Source organism: Phytophthora parasitica (assembly GCF_000247585.1).
Source record: "Phytophthora parasitica INRA-310 unplaced genomic scaffold supercont2.7, whole genome shotgun sequence".
Taxonomy (NCBI): Eukaryota; Oomycota; class Peronosporomycetes; order Peronosporales; family Peronosporaceae; genus Phytophthora; species Phytophthora nicotianae.
In genome coordinates this window covers 1242962-1268053 of record NW_008648993.1, presented here as the reverse complement: position 1 = coordinate 1268053, position 25092 = coordinate 1242962, and the positions used below count along the sequence as shown (strand labels likewise).

At 48.8% G+C, this 25092-nt stretch overlaps 13 protein-coding genes across 17 annotated transcripts; 11 read left to right on the top strand and 2 right to left on the bottom strand.

Moving 5' to 3' along the window:
* Positions 1-156: 156 nt before the first annotated feature.
* Positions 157-345, top strand: PPTG_21679 (hypothetical protein; the record flags this gene model as incomplete). Its single annotated transcript, XM_008899312.1, has 1 exon — positions 157-345. The coding sequence occupies one exon, from the start codon at positions 157-159 to the stop codon at positions 343-345; it is 189 nt and encodes a 62-aa protein (XP_008897560.1).
* Positions 346-1054: 709 nt separating this feature from the next.
* PPTG_21678 (hypothetical protein) lies at positions 1055-1369 on the top strand (the record flags this gene model as incomplete). Its single annotated transcript, XM_008899311.1, has 1 exon — positions 1055-1369. One exon carries the CDS (start codon positions 1055-1057, stop codon positions 1367-1369), a length of 315 nt encoding a protein of 104 aa, XP_008897559.1.
* A 548-nt stretch (positions 1370-1917) lies between these two features.
* PPTG_05445 (hypothetical protein) lies at positions 1918-3123 on the bottom strand (the record flags this gene model as incomplete). Its single annotated transcript, XM_008898994.1, has 1 exon — positions 1918-3123. The coding sequence occupies one exon, from the start codon at positions 3121-3123 to the stop codon at positions 1918-1920; it is 1206 nt and encodes a 401-aa protein (XP_008897242.1).
* A 1264-nt stretch (positions 3124-4387) lies between these two features.
* On the top strand, positions 4388-5307 carry PPTG_05444 (hypothetical protein). Its single transcript, XM_008898993.1, has one exon. The coding sequence runs from the start codon at positions 4613-4615 to the stop codon at positions 4931-4933; it is 321 nt and encodes a 106-aa protein (XP_008897241.1). The 5' UTR covers positions 4388-4612; the 3' UTR covers positions 4934-5307.
* Positions 5308-5585: 278 nt separating this feature from the next.
* Positions 5586-6237, top strand: PPTG_05443 (hypothetical protein). The gene is made up of 2 exons (XM_008898992.1): positions 5586-5807; positions 5871-6237. The coding sequence occupies exons 1-2, from the start codon at positions 5619-5621 to the stop codon at positions 5988-5990; spliced, it is 309 nt and encodes a 102-aa protein (XP_008897240.1). The 5' UTR covers positions 5586-5618; the 3' UTR covers positions 5991-6237.
* A 359-nt stretch (positions 6238-6596) lies between these two features.
* PPTG_05442 (hypothetical protein) lies at positions 6597-8358 on the top strand (the record flags this gene model as incomplete). Its single annotated transcript, XM_008898991.1, has 4 exons — positions 6597-7322; positions 7384-7572; positions 7644-7791; positions 7845-8358. Exons 1-4 carry the CDS (start codon positions 6728-6730, stop codon positions 8356-8358), a joined length of 1446 nt encoding a protein of 481 aa, XP_008897239.1. The 5' UTR covers positions 6597-6727.
* A 65-nt stretch (positions 8359-8423) lies between these two features.
* On the top strand, positions 8424-9917 carry PPTG_05441 (peptidyl-tRNA hydrolase). The gene is made up of 3 exons (XM_008898990.1): positions 8424-8760; positions 8823-9013; positions 9080-9917. Exons 1-3 carry the CDS (start codon positions 8484-8486, stop codon positions 9188-9190), a joined length of 579 nt encoding a protein of 192 aa, XP_008897238.1. The 5' UTR covers positions 8424-8483; the 3' UTR covers positions 9191-9917.
* PPTG_05440 lies at positions 9176-10973 on the bottom strand. Of its 2 annotated transcripts, XM_008898988.1 has the most exons (3): positions 10569-10973; positions 10317-10504; positions 9176-10245 (listed from the first exon to the last, which is right to left on the bottom strand). In XM_008898988.1, the coding sequence occupies exons 1-3, from the start codon at positions 10948-10950 to the stop codon at positions 9319-9321; spliced, it is 1497 nt and encodes a 498-aa protein (XP_008897236.1). In that variant the 5' UTR covers positions 10951-10973; the 3' UTR covers positions 9176-9318. The 2 variants fall into 2 exon arrangements, with proteins under 2 accessions (XP_008897236.1, XP_008897237.1); XM_008898989.1 differs by having other exon boundaries at positions 10317-10973.
* Positions 10974-12672: 1699 nt separating this feature from the next.
* On the top strand, positions 12673-16680 carry PPTG_05438 (hypothetical protein). Its single transcript, XM_008898987.1, has 5 exons — positions 12673-12947; positions 13023-15085; positions 15157-15843; positions 15921-16065; positions 16142-16680. Exons 1-5 carry the CDS (start codon positions 12807-12809, stop codon positions 16649-16651), a joined length of 3546 nt encoding a protein of 1181 aa, XP_008897235.1. The 5' UTR covers positions 12673-12806; the 3' UTR covers positions 16652-16680.
* Positions 16681-16773: 93 nt separating this feature from the next.
* On the top strand, positions 16774-19920 carry PPTG_05437 (hypothetical protein). 3 transcript variants are annotated; one of them, XM_008898984.1, is made up of 6 exons: positions 16774-17154; positions 17227-17718; positions 17775-17872; positions 17941-19250; positions 19320-19612; positions 19680-19920. In XM_008898984.1, exons 1-6 carry the CDS (start codon positions 16795-16797, stop codon positions 19860-19862), a joined length of 2736 nt encoding a protein of 911 aa, XP_008897232.1. In that variant the 5' UTR covers positions 16774-16794; the 3' UTR covers positions 19863-19920. The 3 variants fall into 3 exon arrangements, with proteins under 3 accessions (XP_008897232.1, XP_008897233.1, XP_008897234.1); XM_008898985.1 differs by having other exon boundaries at positions 19320-19920; XM_008898986.1 differs by having other exon boundaries at positions 16774-17718.
* Positions 19921-19942: 22 nt separating this feature from the next.
* On the top strand, positions 19943-21200 carry PPTG_05436. Of its 2 annotated transcripts, XM_008898982.1 has the most exons (7): positions 19943-20082; positions 20150-20198; positions 20263-20361; positions 20422-20583; positions 20648-20754; positions 20819-20905; positions 20974-21200. In XM_008898982.1, the coding sequence occupies exons 1-7, from the start codon at positions 19993-19995 to the stop codon at positions 21079-21081; spliced, it is 702 nt and encodes a 233-aa protein (XP_008897230.1). In that variant the 5' UTR covers positions 19943-19992; the 3' UTR covers positions 21082-21200. The 2 variants fall into 2 exon arrangements, with proteins under 2 accessions (XP_008897230.1, XP_008897231.1); XM_008898983.1 differs by lacking the exons at positions 19943-20082; positions 20150-20198 and having other exon boundaries at positions 20236-20361.
* Positions 21201-21216: 16 nt separating this feature from the next.
* PPTG_05435 (hypothetical protein) lies at positions 21217-21998 on the top strand. Its single transcript, XM_008898981.1, has 2 exons — positions 21217-21305; positions 21393-21998. Exons 1-2 carry the CDS (start codon positions 21303-21305, stop codon positions 21714-21716), a joined length of 327 nt encoding a protein of 108 aa, XP_008897229.1. The 5' UTR covers positions 21217-21302; the 3' UTR covers positions 21717-21998.
* Positions 21999-22026: 28 nt separating this feature from the next.
* On the top strand, positions 22027-23900 carry PPTG_05434 (hypothetical protein; the record flags this gene model as incomplete). Its single annotated transcript, XM_008898980.1, has 4 exons — positions 22027-22101; positions 22166-22519; positions 22575-23255; positions 23337-23900. The coding sequence occupies 4 exons, from the start codon at positions 22027-22029 to the stop codon at positions 23898-23900; spliced, it is 1674 nt and encodes a 557-aa protein (XP_008897228.1).
* Between the last annotated feature and the right edge of the window lie 1192 nt (positions 23901-25092).

Genomic DNA, 25092 nt, shown 5'->3' with positions numbered 1-25092 from the left:
AGCTCTGATGAAGAAGAGGCTGTTGCTCGTTTTGCTGGCCCAGCTGATCTCGAACCAGCAGTTCCGAAGAAGAAGACGGATTTTGCGACGGAGACTTTTCGTCAGGCGAAGAAACCTCGCCGGGCTGCTGTAACCAAGTACATCGACGTGCTGCGAATGATTCCTCCTACCAGCAATCGATGCGAGTGCCACTTCTCGCGGTGCAAGTTGGTGTTCAATCATCTACGCACCAGTCTGCTACCAGCTAACTTCGAGTTGCTGGTGTTCCTACGTGCCAACCGGGAGCTCTGGAACTTCACATCTCTGTTGGGGTTCCATGAGGCGGCCGATGAAGACGCAGAGTAGATGAAAGTCACTCAAGAAGTGCTGCCTCTTATAGTTGATATTGTTTTCAATCATAAAATATATGAGGTCGAAAAATTTCGTACGCAAACCCAATTTCGCTGGTGGACTGTCTTGACGTCGCACGCGCATTTTTGTTTGCTAGAGTACCCCTAAGCCAGGACAAAGGTCCCGGTGGCAGCCACCAGCTTCTCGTACAGGTGTGGAACTCGAACCCTGCCCAGTAGGTCGCATAACCAGTTGTATTATAATTCGCGAGCTACATTTTGGGCAATAAATGTGTATGCACAAATCGAACACTCGTGGTTCTTCTAGAAGATCGCCAAGATCGTTAATAACGCAGCCCGTTCCTACCATGCTGTTTTGTCTTCGAACTAAACTACTTCTAATTAGTTACCCGGCAGTTGCGTATCATCTGAGTCGCAGATTACATCGTCGTGGCCTGGAAGATCGTCAAGCGTCATGCGGTGGCGCAGTCTCTTTCGGCTCCGGTACTTGTCCTGCGACAGACGTCGTTTTGTTTTAATAGTGTTGTCAATAGAGACCTTGTGCAACAGTCACAAATAAAAGAAAAAAAAACTGTGAGGTGGGAAGAGGTTAGGGTAAGACCGTCAGTGTATTTTTTGGAGAGAGAAAAGTACATTAGTTCCCTGCTCACTGTGACCACAAGTAACAATCAAAAACGAGTGGCTAGAGCAACCAAGAAGGCGGCATGGCTGACGAAGCTACCAGCCTCCAAGAAGACACCCCCGAGCCAACGGAAGTCTCCAGCAGGAGCGACACTCAGTCTAAGCGGAAGAAGGCCTTCCGGTTCGTACCATCTAGCGACATCTTGTTGCTGAAAGAAGCTGTGAAGCACCGACCTTGGGCTGCTGGTCACGGAGAGACCCAAGTATCCTTGTCCAGCTTCGCCATTGGACTCAAGACAGCTCTACCATCGTGTACAGCCGATGGAAAGGCCTGCCGTCGCCGCTTTAATGCCCCCTTAGATGTTTTTCGACGCGATGAGCTGGAGTTCCGTCGATAAACCCAACACATGTGTGTAAGGGGGCTCCTTTAGAATGAATAGCACTCGCGTACGTGCTTAGTGTCGCCTTTGTAAGTCGAGCGTGGTCGAACTGAAGTAGATGATGAAACGTGCTATAGAGGTGGTCTAACATCGCATTCGAAATTGACGAAATTGCGGTTTCATTACGGCCGAACAGGTCCTGTAGATCGCTCAAACGTGCTGGATACGCCATCCGCCGCAGAAATATACAGAGAGCCTCGAAAGCTGACACGAGGTAGCGCTGGCGAGTTGGAAATGGGTTTGGTAGCTTCAATATGTCAACGAGGTCTAGGAGCTCCTCTTTCTCGAAGCGGAATTACGCTTTCCAAGCTGGGTCTGTCGAGGGCAGGCCGAAGTTAAAGCGACTTAGCTGTTGAGCGTTGCTGGACGGTGTTAGCAGCACAGCTAGCATCACTTCATCATCGCCTGAGCTGGAGCTGTCACTGTCCATTCGCTTTGTTCTTTTCAAATGTGACTACTGCACAAGACTGTAGTCACATATGTTCCCCGTCTAATCGAATAATCACTCACTGCACATTTTTACTGTTATGAAACCGTTGCACAAGGTCTCTAATAGCACGTAGTCTGTTCTCCCGCTGTGCGTAGGCCTCACCGTTGGTATCTCGCAGTGGGTTTGACTCAATGTGGAAGTTGGTCAAACCCACACAAACTTGGAAAATATCGTCGTACAAATCCTCGCTCCAGCGGTACTTGTCCGCAACAATGCGCCACAAACTGCAGAGCCTCCCAAAGAAGTTTTCAACGAGGTCTCGGTCACTAGAGATGTTTTCATTTCGGCGCTGAACCTCGGGCGGGAGGTTCGAGCCTTTAGTCGGTTGGATACAGCGAAGGTGAGCTTCCAGCCCCTGGTAACCTTTATCGGTGAGGACTGCCCATTCTCTGGAAAATTCCTCGCGCAACGGGCCCTCGTCCGGAATTTGGTTGCCGGTCTCCGACTTCACGCGCATGCTCGAGTGGAACTCCATGTTGTTCCGGAAGATCGAAATGTCAGGCGTGTTGCCGCGCTCGTGCTGGCTGCAGTTGATAGCGAAGCCTTTAGGGTTTACAGACACCTCTACCTTGAGGCCGTACAGTTTGTGCTTAGCACTATAGTACGGCATCACTTCGGTCATGTTTCCAGCAGGTCGATTGGCCTGTTGGAAAGTGACGTCCGTCGCATTTAACGCGCACGGGTAGTGACTAAAGGTGTTTCCGGAAGTCACCAGCCGCCGCATATTGGTCTCTACCGCTTTTCCTCGCACCCACTCGTCGTAAACGCGCTGCGCAAGTACACGACAAAACGACGTTATCGTCTTGATAAACGTCGGGGTTTTGATCAGGAAAACGTGCGCATTCATATCCCAGGTGCCTCCGTGCTTGAACGCAGCTAACGTCATGAAGAGAACGTCCTTTCCAGCAAACTGAGAGCGACGTCCTCTTCCGACGTTCCAGTAGCGCGTGACGTGCAGCCGCACTATGGACCACAGTACGTTGAGTTCGCAAGGAGTGAAGTTGGTCGGGCGGCTTACGGCGTCAGCTCCTCCTTCCATGTACCACGTGTCAAAAATCGGGCACGGTGAGTCGACATCCACGTCGTCATCATTGCGGCGCACGCTTGAAAACCTGTCGAGCTCAGCGCGGCGGACGATGTCTCGATCATCAAGCATTCTCAGCATTTGCTGGCGGTGATCTTCTTCCGTAGTGTGAGAGCGGCGACCAGTGCGACCTGACATCTTGGGCGAGTTGGGTGGATGTTTTGTAGCTTGGTAACTATTAGGTTAATTGCGAAGTGATTAAGTTTTAACAGTTGGAGTGGCAAACGTTGTCGTCATAAAGTACCTTCAAGTAGCTGCACATAGTTCTAGAAGATCGATAGCATCGCTAATAGATCTAGAAAGTTCGAATGTGTATCATCTAGAAGAATTTACGGTCAGTTGTGTAATTTTTGCAAGTTGTTTAGTGCTCTGCACAGATACTCGCTGGGTGATTTGTAACTGGTTTTTAGGTCTAGTGGATAAAAAAAATGGTAGGGTCATCCCTAACCACTGCACCGTTCTAACCTACCAATTTTGCCCAATAATTGCAATACTTCTTTTTGTTTTTGTCGATACGGAATTACGGATTATGTTTCTTTTAGAAATCCAATACAATATTTTATTTTATTTTCCGAGCCTTGGCTTGAGCCGATGCTCACGTTACAAGAACGATTTCGAGCTTGATCGGTCTTATAGGACAAAACCTACAAGGATGCGCGCTGAGCTATCAATTAAGCTGGCTCAAAATTGATCCGAAACTCGCTGTACAAAGTCGAACGTGTGAGCCACAGTTCGTCAGTCCAAACCCCTCACGCTACCCGTGCTTGCGTATGTTGAGACCGCTGCCATTTTTTTATGCTTGACTTACCATCGGCTGAGTGGCTCGAAGAAAGGAAGGTGACACCAACCTCTGCCCGTGCCGCCGTGGTTGGCCAAAGTGTCCAAATACGGCCTGATCCAATAAATTATCGACATACTGAGGGTGGGTGGTATATGTGCAGGATGAGCAAGGCGAATTTCCAGCAGAGAGCTGCCGGCATGACGAACTTTTGCATAGCTCTGGTACATAGATCCTCAATGAGACTCTTCATCAATCAACTCGACAAGTTCCACCAAGTTGAAGGAGCTTGTTCAACGACAGGATGGCAGGCACCACAGGCGTGGTCCTCCTCCCGCCTCCAAAAGCAAGTCAATTTCATCATGACATGGCCAGAGGATGTGATTCGGAGGGAACACGAGCAAATCCCTTCAGATTTAGAATTTAGCAAGTAGGTGTGTTGATGTGATATCAAGTGCACCGCGTTTTGCGTATTAAATATCACGTCTCGCGGGTTTGTGTTGCTTAACTGAGTTTAAAAAAGCTTACTTCACAAATATGATCGACTTCGACAGGATGCAGATTTTGAGAGGCACCGAAGTTCAAGTCTGAAGTTAACTCAATCTTCAGCAAACCGGATACCTTTGCGTATCCGTCGCTCCCCCTCGCTACTTCAATGACGTAGCAGACCCAAGCGGAATTATCCCCTCCCCTTGGCCAAGAGGCTAATAATACCAGGCGGAGCGACAAGTAGCCACGCACATCCCGCACGAGAAGAGCAAGCCAGCCCTTCCACCCGACGTCGTAAGCTCACTTTTCATTTTCCTGTCAAGTTCACCAGCCACCACTCACGCACACACCACTGCCACAATGGTCTACACGATCGTCGTCCACCTATACGCCAAGGAAGGCAAGGAGGTCGAGGAGAAGCTACGCAACAAGCTGATCGAAGCCTCGCAGGTGTACTCCAAGGACATCGAGACCATCGGCTGGCACGTGATGCAGGACCACCAAGACCCGCGCAAGTGGTGCATCGTCGAGCGCTACGAGCACGAGAGCAGTCAGAAGTACCACCTGGAAAACCCGTACTGGAAGACGTTCGACCCGTACGTCATCCCCCTGCTGGACAAGCCGATGGATCTGCGCCGCTTCAACGAGCTGGACACGAGCAAGCCCGTGCACGTCGAGTAAGCGCGCGAGCGAACGAGTGAGCGAGTGACTGTCTGAGTACAAGTTGGTCTTTTCAAGGCGTTCCATGTGAGGGTAGATGGAGCTGTGGTGCCGTCATTGCGTAGTGGAACTCTCTTAAAACACTTGCGATATGAGGAGCGCTTCCGATCGATCGACATGTTGAGATTCAGTTACTAGAATCCTTTCGAGAAGTCATAGTCCGCGCCCACGTTGGCAGCAATAGTAGAAATATAAGAAAAGAAAATTTAATAGCACGTTGCTAGATCTAGCAGAAGTAGAAATTGTTAAAGAGATACTGGTAGTGCTCTTTAACAATTAAAAAAATCTTGCAGTCTTTAACCCTTCAACATATTATAAGATCAGTACTGTGCGTAACACCCGTAGAGCTCTTTATGCTGCACCAGTGTTCATTTTCTACAAGCTGGGCATGACGAAGTCCGTGAATGTCTAAGCATCAAGAACAACATTGTGCGTTCTGGGGGCAGCATCAACTTACTACATGTACCCTAGCGACAGCGGCTGCTGCCAAGTACTATTACGTATGCAAGTAGTGCATGTCCACCTTGCATTACGCCGAAGTTGAAGTTGTCACCAACAAACGTAATCGTAAACATTTTGCGTGCAAATGCTACAGCATTCGTCATTTTTCAATCTCCCCCGTCGTTAGTGATCGACACGAAGCAACATGGTGTACACGATTGTCTGCCACCTGTACGCCAAGGAGGGTAAGGACGTTGAAGAGAAGATCCGCAGCAAGCTCGTCGAAGCCTCGAACGTGTACGTGAAGGACGCGGGAACCCTGAACTGGCACGTCATGCAGGACCACGCCGACCCCCGCAAGTGGACAATCGTCGAGCGCTACGAGAAGAAGAGTGTACGTTATGCGTTTCAGTGGGTTTTGAGCATGGTATTATACTGACGTGGTTCATTCGAAAAGAGCCTGAAGGTTCACGTGGCCAACCCGTTCTACGCCACGTTCGGGGCTTACATGGCCCCACTGCTGGCCAAGAAGTTGGAAATCCACCAGTTCAACGAGCTGGACACGAGCCGTCTCTGATTACAGAGCAATCGTTGTCACCGGTGCTTGAAATGAGTTAGCCTACCTGATCCTGGTGGTAAATCCTGGTCCAGGATTCCTGGAGCTTTTAATCTACAGAATCACTCGTACAAACTCTTAGTACTCGACAAATAACTTGCGATGAGCTCTTTGCTGAGACTACTTAAGTTGTGATGCAGTAGCTTTGTCAAATTCGTATTTCCTTATTTGGTCGGCAGGGTGTAGAATGGCAGCCTTGCAGGAGGTGTAAAGTGGTGGCGTCCCCGCCTCACGATGTTGTATACATGAACGGTATGAGCGATACTTTTTGAGTCATAGTCGAATCAGCTTCGCTAACGCCTTTTTGCATCGCTGTTGACCATGCCGACCTACCGAGAAGAATCTCCTTATCAATTACAGTGGCGATTCGGAATCAACATCTCGCACAGAAGCTGAACGACGGCTCTAGTCGTATCCATGAGGAGATTCAAATGAGTAGGCTTGACTTGAAACAATTGAAGCTGGTTAACGCAGATGTATGAGAACGAGCCCGGCCCGAAAAACAAGTTTTGATAGCGTCACGTACATGCAGCACTGTCCTTGCTGCCCAATAAAGGAAGAGTATATCGCATCGAATCTCAAGCGCTTGACTGGTTATTGGATGGCTGACGCCGCGTGGATCACAAGGAAATCTCAGCGCATCCCGGTTGTTACCTTCTGCTAGCTCTAGCACTACCATAGCGATTTCATTGTTGACGATGCAAGTACAACACGATCGCATGTGGACAAGACTATCATTAGACTCCCTTGCTCACATGTTCATCAACCAAGCTACCATATCTCAATTTGCCCTGCTGGAATCAAGCACGTTACAAGTCGACCATCGAAATAACAACGATATTTCCCAGTCAACATGTTCGTGGGCCCTTTATTGGCAACGATCGTCGTTACTGGGGTTGACGTCGCCACATCATCCTCACATTCGGGTCCCTGTCAACTCTCCTCGAGTTCTGGCAAGCGCTAGCAATGTCAAGCACATCCTGCACTTCTCTGACGTCCATCTCAATATCTCCGAGTCACTCGACGCTACCGAGCCTGTCGAAATGCAGTTCAAGTATGGAAATGATGCCCCAATCACCATGTTGAAGTCAGCTGTCGAGTTTGCCAAGAAGCTGATGCCCGATCCAGATTTCTTCCTCTACACGGGCGATCATGTCGTACATGGAGATCTTACGGACAAATTTTTAGCGGACACCATAGAGACGAATGTCAAGACTGTGGCTCGCTACTACTCGACAAAGGACAATGACACAAACTTGGACATCACTGCACTGCTTGGCAACGCAGATACAAGTACGTGCACACCATTGCTTGGATGGAACGCTCAATACTGACTGTTTGTGTTGTATTGCAGCCCCCGATTACACTATGAACTTGACGGATCCGGAAGCAGAAACCAATCCGTCGATCACACTCATCTCGGCAGCATGGGAAGATATCCTTTCAACGTCTAACCTCGACTGGTTTAACCATCGTGGGTATCGGGTGTTTGATCTGGACGAAAACCCTTGCTGTTCTTACACTCAATACGGTACCCTACTCAGTGAGTTATAGTTCCAAGGCTTACATCGTTTACTATGCTAGAGTTAACTTGTGCTATGTCGTCGTCTCCAGCCAAGCCATTCCCCCGACACAACGAATATATCGGACCCTTTCGGTCAGTTTGCAACGAAACGCTGCTCGAGCTCCGGAACGCTGGCAAGTTCGCCTATATCGTCGGACATATTCCTCCCATTATCGACTCGTATAGCGGCGCCCAGATGTGGGAAGTCGAATACATCAAGACGTACAAAGCCATCGTGAACCAATACGCAGACATCGTCAAGCCCAGTTCTTCGCGCACGTGCACAGTATTGAGTTCCGTATCCCTCTCACGTCCGAGCAGTTGGTTCAAGAAGAAACGGAGGGTACAGAGCTCGTACCGCTGTTCATGTCGGCAGCGATCTCGCCCATCTACAACAACAACCCGGAATTCATGATCTGGGACTTCGATGCCAATTCGTACGAAGTGCTGGACTTCACAGTGTACGGCACCAACATCTCGTCTGACAGTCAAGAAGTGGATTGGAAACCGCTTTTCAAGGCTAGCACGGCGTACGGCGTAAATTCCTTACGCACGACGGAGTTGAATGCGTTGGTTAGCCGTCTCGCATCGGATTCGGCATTACTGGAGCAATACTACTACAACTCGAAGGTGCAGTCGTACTTGCAATCGCCGTGCGTGGACGTGGCATGTCAGTCGAAATGGCTGTGCACGACACAATGGTACACAACGTCGGAGGACTTTGAGGCGTGTGTAAAAGAGTTGGAGATGAAGCGCTCAGCTTAGCGCTTGCTGCTTTTTTAAGTTGAAGTGGATACCACATAACCTTTGAATGCATACGTGGTGCACACCACTTGTTCGAGACGACTGTTGATTCGTTGATAATCAATGCCATAAAGTATTCCATCACCATGGAAGATGTAGCGTGGAAGTGCACGGCGGCGTTCGTGCTGGGCGCCGCAACACACTACTTCGTCTCCTCGTACATGCTGACGGACAGCACATCGCCTCCCAAGTCCTTGAGCAGTAGCAGCGACAACAGCAACGAAGATGCCGCGGAGCCGCGCTCGGGCGCTTCGTCTCGATCCTCATCCGGCTCCTCGGATGACTGGGAGGGCGAGGACTCCGTAAGTTGGGTGCCCCACAAGATGGTTATGTGCGTGCGTACAGATCTGAAAATGGGCAAAGGTTCGTACTACGATGAACTAACGTTTAAGTACAATAATTGAACTTACATTGCTGCTGGGCAGGTAAAGTTGCGGCGCAATGCTGCCACGCGACGCTGGGCGCTTATAAGCGTGCGCTTAAGCGGACGCCAGACGCAGTTCGGGCGTGGGAAATGCTGGGTCAGGCGAAGGTCTGCCTCAAGGTGGACTCAGAGGAGGAAATGCTCGCTCTGGCCGAGAAAGCGGCAGAGCACGGACTCGTTAATTACGTCGTGGTACGTCGCGTTCTGCATAAGAAGAAAAGGGTAATACAGTGGCTGATAATGCTGTGCTGCTGTCAGGTTGACGCTGGCAGGACGCAGATTGCACCGGAGAGCAAGACGGTGCTGAGCATTGGCCCGGCGCCACTGAAGGAGATCGACGAGATCACGGGCCACCTCAAGCTCATGTGAGCGTGAATTATGCAGAATAACGAGTTAACCGATATGCATAACTCAACCGAGCAACGTTAGTTAAGGGGTGCTTTACAGTTTATTTCCCTTCCTGCTTTGATGACAGGAGATGGAAGATATTTACTGCTCTAAAGCGTGTCTACCGAGTCGTATTGCGAGCGGCTTTTGAGAACCCCAAAGTGTCGGAGTATGAACACGGTTAACAAAACGCACAACGCTGCGACGCCAGTCGCTAGTGCTGTGGCTCCAATTGTCATCAACACGTTGTTCGTTGCAAAATTGTCCGAGGCGCTGGAACCAGAGGCTGCCACAGGCGAGACGGAAGTGTAGTCGTTGTCAGACATCATCGTTTGAGCCGTGTCAACGCAGGCCAGATACTGGTCCTTAGTCGTCCACCACTTGAGCGTACACAACGTTTTGGCGTGGCAAACTGCGTCCTTGCAAGGCCGAGCATTGGGCGACCGCGCCTTCATGTTCCAGTAGTAATCCTCCACCAAGCTCGCGTTCTGCTCCACACGGTGCACAAAGGACGAGAGCTCGGGCAAAGATAGCGACTTGAGACTGTATGCCTCGCTCGCCTTAAACAAGAGCTTCCAGTCGAGTTGAGGCTCGATCTCAGCGATGTTGGAAGCGTACACAGCATAGTCTAGCACCTCGTATGTCTCGATATCGTAGTCCCAGACCATGAAAGATGGGTTGTTGCCAAAAAGCGGCGAGATCGAGCCCGTAATGTACATCGGCGGCAGTTGGAAGGCATCGTCTTCACCGGTTGGCCCATCGAGTGATGCCACGGGTACACGGAACTCGACGCTGTGTACGTGACCAAAGAACTGCGCCTTGATCACATCGGCATACTTGCCAACGATGTTCTTGTACTTAAAAATGTACTTGGGATGCCACTGAGGGTTGCCTCCGTACGAGTCCACAATAGGTGCAATGTGACCAGCAATGTACGCAAATCTGCCTGCATCCTGCAGCTCAGCAAGTGTCTTGTCCAACCAGGCGAATTGTCCGAATGGGTCCGGCTGCTTTGACGTGTCCGGCAAATGACTTGGCTGACCATAAATATTAGAAGAGTGTTAGTACCAATGCATTCTCTATGTATCAATCCCCAGCTCTGCCCTACCGAGTAGGGGACTGTATTCAGCGTGATCACGTGTAACTTGTCGTCAAGTGGATAGCTCAAGTATCCACGTCGATTTAGCAGATCCATATTAGCCGCAGTCAGTGAGTCCTCCCAGACGTTCGAGATGAGCTCAATTGACGGGTTCGACTCGGTTTCTGGGTCCGTCACCTCCATGTGATAGTCCGGGTCTGCCATCAACAGTGTCAACCTCCTCCTTCTTAGAATAATTAATAAATGTTTAGCATTTCGTACTCCCGTCTGCGTTGCCAATGATGGCCGTGGCCTCCAGTCTCCCCTCCATGCCCTTTGGTGGGTAATAATTCTCCATGGCGTGGACATTCGTCTCGACGGCATTTGCAATGTATTCATCAGTAAAGAGACCGTGGGCTGCGTGGTCTCCCGTGTACAAGAAGAGCTCGGGATCGGCCACCACGTGCTCCTTGGCATACAATAGCGCGGACTCGAGCAGAGATAACGGCGCGTCTTGGAAGTAGCGGATGGGGATGCGAGCGTTGTCCGCTGCGGAGAACGACTCGGAGATGTTCAAGTGCACGTCCGAGAAGTGCAAGATGCGACCCACAGACGTCGTAGACGCCGGCACTGCCAGCAGCGCAAGAAACATCCACCCCAACATCGTAAATGGGAAATCTGAGACTTTCGTTCTAAAAACATGTGGCGATTTTGCAATTTTGAGGTTTTCATTTGGAAAAATGTGTCAATTTTCGTCTTGACAATACGGTAGGCCACTTCTAGAAGACGTATGCAAGCTCACAGACAGCGCTGACGATAACGAAATCACTTTTGAACTTGCGGAAACAGTTTTGATAAATGCTGCGGTTGTGAATTATAGTTTAAAGCTTCCGACTTAATTACTGCGAGTCTGCCTTAATAATTCCGAGTTTGACTGATCGGTGCCGGAGATCAATTTTCTGCGAGTTGGCACTTCTACTTTGTATTCCAAGTATTAAAGTATCTGACTATTACATTATTTGGCAATGTAGATTTGGTATGATGGACACGGAAGTTCTGCAGAAGGGGAAGAAGGCACGTTGCCGTGTCATTCAAGATAAGGACGCGCAAGAAGCACAACCAGGAGTGTATACGGCTAAGGTTTGGTTAAGTTTGCTTCTGCACGTTTTTACAATTAAAACCTGATAAGGATACTCTTTTTCTGCAGAAAGAGGACGTTCAGAAAGCGCAGGCTCAGCGCTTGGGTACGCTGGAGAATACGGTTAGCAAAGAGCCTGGGCAAAGGGTATCACTTTTTGACATGGTCTTGGATTCAAACAGCTTCGAGCAGGTAGAGAACCAAGCTGTTTCAGCAACAGAAATTACACTTCTAACATTTTTTCTTTCTTTTCTTCAGACTGTTGAGAACGTTTCTGGTGCACAGTGGGTCGCTCAGTATTGGAGTGGACGATACCACCGGTCTTCCTTTTCTTGGTAAGGAGAGAATAAAAAATTAGCAATTGTTAAAGTAACGTTGTTGCTTTACTTTGGCTTTGATCGAATGTAGAGAAAAGAGAAGCCGCTGACGAACACCAACCGAACAGCGAGCAATGCATTCTCAGCATTACTCCTACCCAGTGGGACGACTTAGTGGCTATACATGAACGTAATGAGCCTTTGGTTGGTCACCGCCCGTATCTGGAGTGATTTCGAAAGAGTTATTCGCAGTAGGTGAAGCGAGCAGAATACGTAACGGATTATTTATCGCTTCCTGCTTATTTTTTTTTTAAAATAGCTAGCTTAATAATGGATTTCTCCTTCGTGATATCCATACCACTCAATAAACCTGCCTGTTTCCCCACTGCTGAGTGTATTTCCTTTAGACAAAGACCATCCAGATTACACTCACGCAGGTAGCACACGCTCTGGTACAATTCATCCAGCTCGTGTGTGGCAATGTCAAACTTATTGGACTGAACATCTGCCAGATCCACAGTACTCTCCTGCATATCCTGCAGTAACGCTCGCTCCTTATCAGCAAGGGCTGTGGCTGCGGCAAAGCAGACATTGCTTGATTCATCATGTGCTGATCCTAGTCCGACGAATTTGCTTGAAGAACACTGACCTCACCAAAGGAAAAACTAATGAGAGAGGGGAGAAGCTGCAAAGATTTTAAAGTCCCTTCCCAATGTTTGTTCTCTAACGGGCTTATCTACTTCAATCCCTACTAACAGTCTCAAACCTGCATACAGGTAAATGCACTACACGAAAATGTAGAATGCCAGTCAATAAAAAAATCGAGAGCTTTACCAACTTCTTGAAATTCAATAAGGAAGTTCTGTGTCGGCACAGCAACAGTTCTAGCATTTATCAACAAGACACTACTTGTTTACCTGACAATAATTGTAAGAGACTTTTTAGATATCGAAGTAACGAGAAATAAGAGAACTAAGATGTAGCCATTATTTCAAGTCAACGGTCGTTTTACTAACCGACGTTCAGCCAAGGATCGTTTGCCCACATAGTAAGCTGTTGCAAGAAATGCTGCAGGAGAGTTTAGGCGGTGCTGGAGATTCTGCTGCTAGCGCCAAGAGAGCGCAAGCTCAGGCTCAGAAGTTGCTACAACTCGCTTCTGTCAGACCGAATGCATTGACTCTACGTGAATATCGTGAGGGGTTGGAGGTAACGTCATTAACCACGAAACTATAGCAACTAACGAGCTCTAATCTTTTGAGTCATTGTTCGTTCAACACACAGGAATGTTTGAAGCCGGAGGGCATACCCACTATGAAACTTCTTGGGTTCCAACTCGCTGCAATCGCTCCCGGCTGCTGCACGCACGAAGTTTGGAGATTCATCATGGAAGCTGTGGTGACTGAACTCGGTAGTTCCGAGAACACGTCGACGTTGGGTGCTGCAGTTCAAGTGCTTAAGCAGGTTCCAGTGCCTCTTGTGCTCGGGTTTTTGCTGTCTCCTGAAAGGGAGCCCATGAATAAGCTGCGTTCGGTTTTGACTCATGAAGACGTCGAGGTTCGTTGCAGCGCAATTGAGACGCTGTCGCAATTAACGTTAGATGTGGCTATCAGTATCGCTGGAGATGGGTTATTCGTGTTTCCATTCGAGTCTCACGAAGCTCGAATTTGCTGTCAGCAAGATCTGGAGACGATGGTCAACGATTGTTGGAAGCTCATTTTGCATTCTCTGTCATTTGACGGGCAGTCTTCAAGTGCTTTATGGGCTGCTGGTATGGCGTTCACGGCTTTAACGAGTTTATTTGCACGTTGTAGCACGATGACATCATTCTTCCCAAGTATTCAGGAATCTATCCGCGTTCAAGCACCTATAGACGATGTCGCCTCCATGGTCTACAAGCAGGCATTCCCGCGTATTCGAGCGTTGATAGCCACAGCACGTAGTCAACCCATGAAGCAGCAGCCAGATGCTATGCTGTGGATTTCTATGCTGCTGTATACGATGATGGAACGCAGCGGTGCGAGATGTCCAAGTGTAAGTGTCCCGTACATGGAAATCGATACTGAAGATAACAATGCCGAAGGTGCAGACGACGACGACGAACCGCATGCGTCCACCGAGCCTGTTCCAGTTGATGAACTGGTGCGTGATCTGCTCGAATCCTGGGCATTTCCTACAGTATCCAGAAGAGTATCGCTGGCACAAGCTACTAGTATGTGTCGTGCTATCTTCATCGTCTTGGCGCATCCCTTACAGACGTTCACGCGCATGCGTTGGGCCGCTCAACTCGCCAACCACCTCATTGCTCAGTGCTATTTGGCCAACAGGAGTAACAGCAACAACAATGGCGCATCTAGTGCAGAGCTCAAGATCGAGCTGAGTGTGATGTTGGTGAAAACGTTTGCCTGGCAGTCTGGCGTTAACTGCCAGTCTCTCTTCGTACGAACAACCGAAGCGCTTTACCTTTTAGATCATGAAAAAGACCGACGCGATCTCGTACAGTTCTTCATGGACACTATCGTCAGTTATGTTATCGTCAACCGAGACTTTCAGCTACTCCAAGGACTTTGCACAATGACGTTCTTCAGACAGCCAAAGGGATTCTCGCGGTTATCACCGCCCACCAACGGCTCCGAAGTGTTCCGAGCGCTTTTCCAAGCTCTCTCCAATACCATGGAGTTGTCTTCACCTCGACGAAATATGGAGCACCAGATATCGCAACTTATTGCCTTGAGAGTCTTTCGAGGGTTGTTGCTACTAAAACTAGGTGGCTCTGCTACTACCTCGCCGAAGGCGTATCTTCGCTCCTGTGAAATCAGCGAGAACGTCGTTTACTACACAGGATTATTGACTTCACACTTTCAGGATATGCTTGCCTGTCCCGAACTAGCACTTCGTGAATCACTTGACTTTTTTCAGCACGAATTGTTCCCGACTATGGACCAGATAGCGTCACAATGTGCCCGTCTTCAAATACTTTGGATTGGCGTTCGTCTACATCGAAATTACGCTTCGCACGTACCTTTTGATGCTCTGGTGCGAGAGCTGCAGTGTGAGACTGGCCGGTTGTTCACTGCTATCTGGAACGATGACGACGAGATGGAAGGAGCAACTTTCGACGACGGGTTACTTGGTGGTGCTAGCGCCGAGGACATACCTGGAAGTCGGGAACGTGCAGGTGATGCGAACACCGTCGACGCACTGATGGTACTTGGTGACTGTATCACATTACTAGCAGAGCTACAGCCTCAAACGCAACCGCAATTTCTTCAAATGTGCGAGAAAATGATTGCAACGTTATCAGCTTCAGGAAGCGCCCCAGCGATCACATCTCAACAGTATCATGTGTACGTTAAAGCATTCCATACTCGAATATGATGTGGGCTTAACAACTTGGTATTGTATTCTGTTTGTGTAGTATTGAGAATGTCATGACACTCCTCTCGACTCCAGGAAACTTAACATCAGAACTTGAGACTCAAATGTCGAAAGAAATATTTGACCCTCGCGATATATTTCTACCTCGGAAACACTTTCATGAGCATCGGGAAATTTCCAAAGATGAACAATATCGAGAGCCGGTCACTGTCACAGGTAGCTCTGATCCTGTCTCCATTCGGATATCACACCACCATCCCCTGTCTGGAAAGGAAGATGTGGTTACATTGGACGTCAGTTGCTGCAATCTCACTACTTGGGCTTTGAACGACCTGGAAATTCAGTTTCGTCCACTTGGAGGAGTAGGAGTTGTTCAGTGCGTCGGGGCTTCGAAAGATTTAAAGCTACGTATGCTACGTTCCGGCGAGACCGTCAGCGTTGGTACAAGCGGAGGAAGTACGAGTTTACCACCATTTGGTGTGATCAAAGCCCAGAAGCAGTTCCGTGTATGTAAATTTACACAAGCTGTCTTTCTGATGCAAGCGGTGCTAGTCCAAGAACCTAGCCAAGACGGAGAGGATACGGGAGACGTTCCTGCGGAGGCGACATCTCCGACGCCAATTTATCTGGCATTCAGTAACCGATACGTGCTACATTTCGACATACTACTCCGATGCCCGCAGTCTCAGTTCGCAAATGCTGCATTCTTCCGACACTGCTGGCAAAGGTATGACCCGTTTAGATGTCGTACTTTATCCCTTATGCAACGTTTTGTGTTATATACTGACTGTATTGCTGCTGTAGTGCTAACTCGGGTGTTTTGTGGCGGGTCAAGGCGCCGGAGTCGCAAGCACGGAAACTTGGGATTTGCCAGCACGCACTCCATGTCATGAATGCTACACTTGCTGTAGTTTCTGAGTTACTACTGGATCTACCAATGTACTTTCACGTAAGTTATACCATTCCAACGCTCTAGACTTTGTTTGATCGTGCACTTACACCCCCTTTGATGTACTATTTCTTAGATTTCAATGCTCACTCAGACGCGATGGGGCGCGTACATCATCGCGACATTGACAATGTGCCTCGAGTCGGATTCAAGTTGGTCTGGTATACTGGAAGTCCGCTCAACCTCTGAGAACATCCGCGAGTTCAAGAAGTGGCCGAAAGATACAACTCGTCTCTTTAGCGGAGATCTTGTGCAGCTCTGCAATGAGCCAGTGACATCTCGTGAAACCGAGCAGCCATCCACCTCACTCAGCAACGCTGTCAATGCTACGGCCCCATTGCCAACAGATTCATCTACATTCGACAACGCATTCTCCAACCCAGTACCTGCTCCCATGCAGCCGATAGATCCATCCATGACCAGTGCCGCCTCAACTTTCGCGCAGGACGTGCGATCCGCCACGAGCTCCCACAAAGACATGAGTGTCCCCACTGACCGAATGTCTTCTTTCGCGCGCAGCCAACCAGAGCAAACGCGAGCACCAGAGGCCACCCCAGCTGATGAACAATGGGGTAACTTCTTGTAACAGGTTAAAGAGGGATAACTTGTTAAAGGCAACTTCAACTTGATGTTTTAAACACAATTTTGTTGTTGGTTTGCTTCACCCTTTTTTTTTTTGGCCAAATTAATGACGAAAATCACTTTTCACTTTCTGGTATCAGATTCAAGATGCCGCTTGACCGGCAGCGCGGAGTCACGGGCTCGGCGCTGGGCGATGAGGAGGAGGAGCGCGTGTACCGCCCGCTGCTGTTTCAGTCCACGGGCTACGCGTCCTCGGAGCTCTTTCGTGACTCATATGAGATGCACTCGAGGCTGCCGACAGTGTCTTCAACCGCTCCTTTATTAGGTGTTGAGGCTGCTGGCGGCGACTCGACCGAGAATCAGAAACAGAGACATGTATTCGAACCACAGATTCGGCTGGAAACCCTGTCATCACGGGCTGCTACAGCGGTGCTATGGATCACGTACCTGGCTTTCTTACTGGCGATGGTATTGCCGTATCTACAGAGCAAAGGGTACCTGGAAACGGTGCGGAATTATGGTGGAATCAGATTTAGTTGTGCTGTGCTCTTATTCTGATTCTGTGTACATCAACTTTAGGCGGTCGAATTGTCAGGAGCAGTGTGTAAGGACGAACATAGGAGAGAGCCCTGCATTCAAGTTGACAAAACGAGGAATGTTGCTCAGTGGGCAGCTTATGTGGCCAATGTATCACGATATACGGGATCCATTGAGCTCAAGCTAAATGTTCGGGAACAGGTGAACACTTCAATATTGTCAGATTTGCTGGCGCCACTAGAAAATAGCAATACATTCCAAGAACTGGAACGTGTGGGGACTGCGTGGAATATGGATCGAGGAGTGAAGAATGGCATAGCTGAAGCGTCAAGTAAGGACGAGGAAGTGGATCAAGCCGCTGGATACGTATTGACTTACGATGCCAGACTGTATGGCATTGACCACGACGTAACACCGGCCTCAAAAGATCCTGTTGTAGATGAACGCAACCAGAGTATTTGGGTCGAGTGTCGATCGGGAGGACCATGTGAAGATGTGAGGCTCGTGGAGATTACGCAAGACATCGACCGACTGGTAAGATATAAGCAGTACCTCGGCGATCGATTTACTTACGATACCGGTTCTTGTAGGGTGGAAGTGGATACGATGCATACTTTGCTGTTGTGACCTTCCGAGGGCTGTATCCAAATGTCTTCGGCAAGAACGTGGTCTATGAATTTGCCTATACGTGCGTACAGCATTTTTCTCCTGCTGTAGCTAAGGGTATTTCTCTGATCACTGCTTTTGTACCTGTAGGAAACCAGCTATTCATGTCGGCGAAGTGATTGTTCGTGGAGTATTGGTGCTTGTATCTATCTTAGCGCTTCCTTGTTGGTTCATTTCAGTGTTGAACTTCCACGGTGGATCATGGAGTCAAGTGCTTACGGTACAAAAGTGGTTGCTGGGCGTTGGTGTCGTGCTCGTGCTTTGGCAGAACCCAGTGTACGCAGTATCGGAGCTGTACACCACTGTGAGCATGCGCACTCGATTCGTATCCATCACTTGCCAGTCATTCGCGGAGGCTTTCTTTTACGTGTTTTGGCTCAGTCTGATGGACCAGCACAGCGGAGATTTTTTGTCTCGAAGATGCTCGTTTGGAACGAAATTCCTTTTTGGCTTGACACTTTTCGCTGTGGACACATGGATGACTATGTTACGAATGCCAAAATTATTATTTGGAGCGGACGAGACTTCATCTGCTCGCGATTTCCACCACAAAGAACTTTACGTGCTTCTGGGTTTCATTCGCACGGGTTTGGTGCTGTTTTGGCTCACATGGATCATGATAGTTGGAGCACGATCTGGTCGGTATTTGAAGGCTTTACCATACATGGCGACTCGCTTCAAGCAGCTATCATACCGATTTCTCGTGCTTGAGACACTCCTTATCTTCGTCTACACCTTTGTGCTGTCAGCTCTGCAGATCTTTCACTTGACCCAAACGTGGTACTTCATTGGATACGACGCGTTCATCCAGGACTCAGTGCACACGTTCGCGAAGATGCACACGGGTCACCCATCACTGGGCAAGTTCCTGTTCTTGTCGGTGTATGTTTACTTGGTCATGTTTGTACACTTGCCTCCACTTGCAGGAGACAGCACGGGTCTTCTGACATCCACAGCGTTCCATGTCGACGAGAAGCCACGCGTGGACTCCTACGGCTTCCTGACACCCGACTCCAATTTGTTTTGTGTCGAAACGGCTGGATGGTTGCTGGAGTTGGCGTATCAAGCTTACTTTGATCCTCCTGGATGTCCGTCGTCGTCTGGATACGGTGAGCTCACTCTTGAAAGATACGGCTTTGAGCTGATCACTCATCTGCGAAGTAACCTTACGGACACACACGTAGTCGTCGCATGGAGTCGAGAAGACCATCGACGTTTGGTGATATCATTCCGAGGCACTACCAGCAAGGCAAACTGGAAGAGCAATCTTAGAGCTGACCAAACGGTGCTGTGGATAAAATCTCGAGGTCTGCGTTGGAGGAAGTCATGTCTTGAAAAAGTGAAGGATGTCGCTGCGAAGATCCCGTTGCTCAACATGGCGCTACCACGGGTACATCGAGGTACTGTACTCTTTTGATTTTACCTTATTGTTAAGGTAATATTTGTCTAATTTTTGTATTATTGTGTAGGATTTTGGATCGCATACGAGTCGATTCGAGACGAGCTGAAGGAAGTGACACGACTGATTTTGGACGAAAACCCTGGCATTTCGGTGTATATCACTGGTCACAGTATGGGTGGTGCACTAGCGGTTATTGCTGCATACGACCTTGCTGTAAATTTCAGCATCAACGTCAACATGTACAACTTCGGTGGACCTCGAGTAGGTAATCCAAGCTTCCGTCAGCACTACGACAGTTGTGTCCCCACAAGTTACCGAGTTGTCATGGATGGCGACATCGTACCGGGCTGGCCGAGATTTGTGGGTATTTGTGTTTTTCTATGCTGTGTGGTGATTTACTAACGTATTGTGAAATTTGTCGTGGCAGTGGGGACTTTATCAGCATGTGGGGACTGAAATCTCACTTGACGTCGCGGGTAACCTGATTGTTGACCCGAGTTTCGTTGAGCGGCATCTTCATAACTCATCAAGGCGCAAGACGACGATGCATGGCACTAACGTTTATCGCGTATCGATCGCAAAGTGTCTGGAGAATCTCACGACTTCATAAATGCTAAATTGTATATTTTCCAACCACTTTGTGTTACTTTGAGTGGATGAAGCGTCACAATTCGTTTCACATTGGAGGCTAAGTGGCCTCGCTCTTTGTTTAGAAAATTTGGTGCAGCTCAAGCATCACGATGGACGTGGGAAACCAGCAAGCACAGGAAGGAGTCATTCGCTCGCATATTGACCTTGCAGAGGCAGCGGCTAACGGCTCTCGTGGAATGGTATCTTCACACCCTGGACGATATCCGTTGGTATTATTACTAACTGGGGTGTTGTGTTCGTAACTAGGTTGAGTTTCTGCTGGACAACGGCATGCACATTGATACCCCAGGAAAAGGTATACTTAATTAGTGCTTGTGAAACTAATGGTACCATTGTAAGGTGACGATGTCTACGGCTAGATGGGACGACGCCACTGTGTGCTGCTGCTCTGTGGGGAAACGATGCCATGGTCGCTTACTTGCTCGACAAAGGCGCAGACGTATCTGCTAGAAACGAAGGTATGCTCAGCCTTCTTTGCTCTTGATTTTTTTGGTCCACTGATATACGCTTGTTGGCAGGCACGGGGTGGACAGCTTTGCATGCAGCTTCGTTTCAAGAACACGGGAAGGTCGTTCGAATCCTCTTGGGTCATAAAGGTGATCCGAAAATGGTCGACGCAGAAGGGAGAAGAGCAGTGGACTACGCCAGCATCTCGGAGGCTATTTGGCCATTCTTCGCCGGTACAGCAGCGCAATTCTTCTCCAAGTTACTGCTCTTTTTTTTTTACGTACATTCGTTGACCAGCACAAGGATGTACCAAGAGTTCAAAGTCGGACCTTATCGCGAAAGGAATCATTCGTAAAATACAGGAACGGCCTGAACAGATGCAAGCAAATGACAAATCCGAGAGTGTACGCCCAGTAGTACGGACTTGTGGTCAATCACGAACGCTAATTCTGTGTTTATTACGGGCAGATCTCGTCTTTCTCCCGTCCTGGGTCCTCCTACATAAGAGCGCAGATGTATCCACCGCTCATACGTCAGCAAAGTCCCGCAATCAAGGTAGGCTCAATAGCTCAAGTTTTTTTTTTTTTTTTTTCCTTTTTTGTTGATGTTTGCTCTGCTCTCAGTCGCGTGATGGACGGATATTTACCGGCCCCATTGATCCTCTCGGTGATATGCCTGCCGAGCGCGAATCGAACCAGCGGAGCCCGTCACTGAAGAGGTTGGGCATCTAGAGATCGAGTGTAGCAAGTTGAAGTGTGCTCTGAAGTAACAGTGTCTTTTCGACCAATGAATTTGCTTGATGCATAAAAAAGATGGTATGCAGTAATATAGGTTTATCTTATTTTTCGGGTTTCGCGCTATAGAAAAGTGGCCCAATCGTAGCCGCTCGTTCAAAGCCCCCCTTCAGCCGCTCAGTTCTTGTATCGCTTCGCTGCTAGCACGTCGTTCTACAATGGTGAGGCCCGCACCGCCGGAAGCGAGGCTCAGATCATAGGTATCACATCTTATAGGTTACTAACACGCTCTCTCTACGCGGATGCAGTCGCTTCTTAACAAGGGATCGCGCCTCATGACCCAGTCGCTCCGCGCTGGCGCCCGCAGCATGTCGAGCGCTACCGAGCAGGAGGCCAAGGAGCAGATGTACCGGTGGCGCACGATCTCCAAGGGCATGATCGGCCTGGTTGGAGTGTACACGGTGTACGCTATCGGCGACCACCTGAGCCACGAGCACCATGAGGAGGAGACGCCTGCCTACCCGTACCTCAAGATGCGCACCAAGCCCTTCCCGTGGCCCGAGTCGAACTGCGACCTGCTGGACTTCGAATGCCGCCGCAAGGCTCGCGAGGCCAAGAAGGCGCTGGAGTAAACGGTTGTATCAAGGAGAAAGCAGAACAGGCCAAAGGACAGAAGCAACGCCAGGGAGTAAGCTGAACGTTAAACTTGTCTTCACCGGTACTACTATTTCTTTGGCTTGGTTCATTCACTACACTACCCACACGCACACACACACTACCAACTAAAAAAATAAAAAAAAAATGCAACCAGTCTTCGAAGCTACCGGTATAAACCCTGTCCGATACTGCAACTCCATTCACGAGACAGGAGGCCAAAATTGATGGTGAAGTAAGATTATTAAGTGCAATTGGGTCTTCAACACCACCTCTTGGTTGGTCAAAATGGCGGACACTTCGTCCATAGTACCGCACGGCGCTGCTCAGCGCCTACCGCAGCCTGGCGAGCCCGTGTGTGTGGTGAGACCTGCACACAGTCGTATGCAATACCTTCATTAGTTAACTAAATCATTTGCACCTTCAGTTCTGCGGTCGATACGGCGAGTACGTGTGTGACGCCACAGACCAAGACGTCTGCAGTCTCGAATGCCGCGATCTCTGCATATCCAGACACCAAATGAAGCTGCAACACGGTGCACAGCAAGCTAAGCAGTCCAAAGAACTTCGACGTAAACTAGGCATCAAAATATCTGCTCAAACGGTGTCCGAGACCGGAAAAAGTGTCGACTCATGGCCAATTCCATTCGTGGACTTTACACAACAACAAGAAGGTCTGCAATTACCTGAAACATTGCTGAATAATCTCAGTGCCAATGGATTTGAGAGACCGACGCCCGTGCAGATGCAGACGATTCCTTGTGTGCTAATAGGACACAATGTAAGTGGCTATTGGATGGGATATTCTAAAGGAAAATGCTGACACTTGTTGCCAGGTATTGGTGAGTGCCCCTACAGGAACAGGTAAGACGGCGTCATATTTAATTCCAGCGATCACACAAATGTTACTGGCCAGAGAAGATAAGGAGGAGGTTTTAGCGTTGGTGCTGGCTCCTGTTCGAGAGCTGGCGATCCAAATTGAGACTGTGGCGAAGATGTTAATGCGTGGGATTGCCAATATGAAGACTGCACTCTTAGTGGGCGGCTTCCCCGTTCCGACGCAGCGCTATCGGCTCCAAGGTGGCGTTCAACTGATTGTGGCCACACCTGGTCGCTTTCTTGATATCTTCACGAACTATAGCGGTGGCGATGCTATCTTGCCTGCTATTCGCTTGTGCGTAATTGACGAAGTGGATGTTATGCTGGACATTGGTTTTCGACCGCAGATTTCCCAAATTGTGGCGCTATTGGCTGAAGACCGCCACAGAGAGGTTCAATTACTCTTCTTCAGTGCTACCGTTTCTGATGAGGTTGAAACTCTGGTTCGACAGATTCTGAAGACTCAAAGAGAGCACTCTTATACTCGAATCGACGTTCGTAGAGATGAAAACGCGTCCATAGGAATGCCGCGTTATTCGCTAGGTTCAGGTGTTAAACACGTGGTTCGGTGGGCTGAAAACAAAGCGAAAAAGAACGAAGTATTCGAGTTTTTGAAAGGAAAAGGGGAAGAATCAACGGTACGTGTAAGCCATGACAGCGTAGTAATTGTTTTGACGCTAGTTTGCTTAATGGTTTATATTATGTTGGTGGTGTCATAGCTTGTCTTCGTTGGATCAAAACTTGGCGCCACGATGCTGGCAGAATCGATTGAAAAGCGTTGTGGGATTGGCGCTGCGGCGATTCATGCAGATAAAACCCAGCAAGAGCGACTCAGTCTGCTTGAAGCTTTCGTGAACTTGGAGACTCCTGTTCTGGTATCCACGAACGTGTTGAGCCGTGGAATGGATCTATTGAACGTTGAAAACGTGGTCGTCTATGACTTCCCTAAGAAGATTACAGACTTCGTTCACCTCATTGGTCGTACTGGGCGTACTGATGATGTATCGGGGAAGGCGCTTACACTTGTGAATCTGGACGACCGCCCACTTTTTCGGGAACTTATCCCTTTATTGCGCCAAGTTAAAGTTTCTGTACCTCCAGAAGTGTACCAGAGTATTCGTTCTGAGGATGCTAAGAAGCGTACTCGCTCAATTAAAGCCGTCGTGGATGAATCTAAGCGAGCTTTCCGCATTCGAAGGGAGCTGATGGATGAAATAGGAACGCAAGCATCGGACTGGAAGGAATGGGATAACCACAACAAACGGAGGCGTATAGGGCCGTAAACAATACCTGCAGACCACTGAATCGCCTTTGATTTCTGGCTTATTATTAAGTGTACGTCGCTTCTTCACAGAGATCCGAGCAAACTCTGGAAGTGCCAATATTTCATTTTTCCGATGATATCAACACCGAAGAGATGGAAACTATGGTGCTCGTTCTTATATTCCAAATTTGAATAGGTCATGCGCCCACCACTCACATGAACCAACACGATCGAGACGTGTATGAAGAGTACTGGTGGAATTCCAATTGATGAAACGCCTCGGACATGAGCATTGGTGCACACAACGTCGTGTAAACCCACCCAATTAATTGCCAGTTGTAAGATGTGGAGGCAAAGATGAGACAAGATGCCCAATGAACCGAGGAGCTTTACGATAGTTACAACCTGAGATATTTTTTTTCTTCAATTCAATGGCTGCGGCTTTATCGCAACGAGTGATTTTAATGTTGAACCAATTCGAACTCCAGGATTGGATAGACGTGAACGCCGACGACCTTGCCGTGCGAAGTAATTATCGTAGCATACTCCACCACGAAGAATTGTAACGTCGGACTGTGACGCAGTGCTTAGCCTCCATATCAGACGAGGACACCACAGTGATAGCGTCACGATTCGGCTAAAGTAAAAGGGCATGACACGGACAACCAGTTGGTGATTCCAGATTTTTCCTTGAAAGAGAATTGCGTCGTGTAGTTTGTCATCTCCCACGGAGAAAAAATGCCCAATGATAGTGATATGCCCCAGTAGTACGAGCGCAACGACAGGAGCTGCCATACTCGGTCGAAAGCGCAATTTATCTCGCACAGCAGGAGTGAGGGCATCCACAGTGAAAGCCCACAAGCTCCATATCCACCAGGTGAACAATATTAGACACCATGAACATTCCCAGTCATAAAGGATACAGACAGACAAAGATGCTGTGGTGGCTTGAAAGGCGTAAAAGAAGAAGTCGAACGACGTTACAAGAAGCTTGAGAAGCTCTCGCTGGTGGAGAGACGAGAATGGCATCACGAAGAAAATAGTACAGAATAGAGCGCCCCAGGCTTGAATAAATAGTCCACTGGATTGGGTCCTACTAAATTCGTTGGCAAGAGCGGAAAAGGACAAGACAATACCAACAGTACCAACACCATACAAGAACACCAGAGTGTTCTCTGCTACTCTTAGGGGGAAGATTACGTGATTTGAAT

What these genes read in the sequence shown, in the direction of transcription:
- PPTG_05444 (XM_008898993.1), top strand. Translation starts at nt 4,613, where the DNA reads ATGGTCTACACGATCGTCGTCCACCTATACGCCAAGGAAGGCAAGGAG.
- PPTG_05443 (XM_008898992.1), top strand. Translation starts at nt 5,619, where the DNA reads ATGGTGTACACGATTGTCTGCCACCTGTACGCCAAGGAGGGTAAGGAC. An exon ending in AGCGCTACGAGAAGAAGAGT is followed by an intron (nt 5,808 to 5,870) that starts GTACGTTATGCG and finishes TCATTCGAAAAG; the next exon opens with AGCCTGAAGGTTCACGTGGC.
- PPTG_05441 (XM_008898990.1), top strand. Translation starts at nt 8,484, where the DNA reads ATGGAAGATGTAGCGTGGAAGTGCACGGCGGCGTTCGTGCTGGGCGCC. An exon ending in AGATCTGAAAATGGGCAAAG is followed by an intron (nt 8,761 to 8,822) that starts GTTCGTACTACG and finishes GCTGCTGGGCAG; the next exon opens with GTAAAGTTGCGGCGCAATGC. An exon ending in GACTCGTTAATTACGTCGTG is followed by an intron (nt 9,014 to 9,079) that starts GTACGTCGCGTT and finishes TGCTGCTGTCAG; the next exon opens with GTTGACGCTGGCAGGACGCA.
- PPTG_05440 (XM_008898988.1), bottom strand. Translation starts at nt 10,950, where the DNA reads ATGTTGGGGTGGATGTTTCTTGCGCTGCTGGCAGTGCCGGCGTCTACG. An exon ending in CATTGGCAACGCAGACGGGA is followed by an intron (nt 10,505 to 10,568) that starts GTACGAAATGCT and finishes TGTTGATGGCAG; the next exon opens with ACCCGGACTATCACATGGAG. An exon ending in TGAATACAGTCCCCTACTCG is followed by an intron (nt 10,246 to 10,316) that starts GTAGGGCAGAGC and finishes ATTTATGGTCAG; the next exon opens with CCAAGTCATTTGCCGGACAC.
- PPTG_05438 (XM_008898987.1), top strand. Translation starts at nt 12,807, where the DNA reads ATGCTGCAGGAGAGTTTAGGCGGTGCTGGAGATTCTGCTGCTAGCGCC. An exon ending in AATATCGTGAGGGGTTGGAG is followed by an intron (nt 12,948 to 13,022) that starts GTAACGTCATTA and finishes TTCAACACACAG; the next exon opens with GAATGTTTGAAGCCGGAGGG. An exon ending in TTCCGACACTGCTGGCAAAG is followed by an intron (nt 15,844 to 15,920) that starts GTATGACCCGTT and finishes TTGCTGCTGTAG; the next exon opens with TGCTAACTCGGGTGTTTTGT.
- PPTG_05437 (XM_008898984.1), top strand. Translation starts at nt 16,795, where the DNA reads ATGCCGCTTGACCGGCAGCGCGGAGTCACGGGCTCGGCGCTGGGCGAT. An exon ending in CGCAAGACATCGACCGACTG is followed by an intron (nt 17,719 to 17,774) that starts GTAAGATATAAG and finishes CGGTTCTTGTAG; the next exon opens with GGTGGAAGTGGATACGATGC. An exon ending in TACCGGGCTGGCCGAGATTT is followed by an intron (nt 19,613 to 19,679) that starts GTGGGTATTTGT and finishes TTGTCGTGGCAG; the next exon opens with TGGGGACTTTATCAGCATGT.
- PPTG_05436 (XM_008898982.1), top strand. Translation starts at nt 19,993, where the DNA reads ATGGACGTGGGAAACCAGCAAGCACAGGAAGGAGTCATTCGCTCGCAT. An exon ending in CGTATCTGCTAGAAACGAAG is followed by an intron (nt 20,362 to 20,421) that starts GTATGCTCAGCC and finishes GCTTGTTGGCAG; the next exon opens with GCACGGGGTGGACAGCTTTG. An exon ending in CAAATGACAAATCCGAGAGT is followed by an intron (nt 20,755 to 20,818) that starts GTACGCCCAGTA and finishes TATTACGGGCAG; the next exon opens with ATCTCGTCTTTCTCCCGTCC.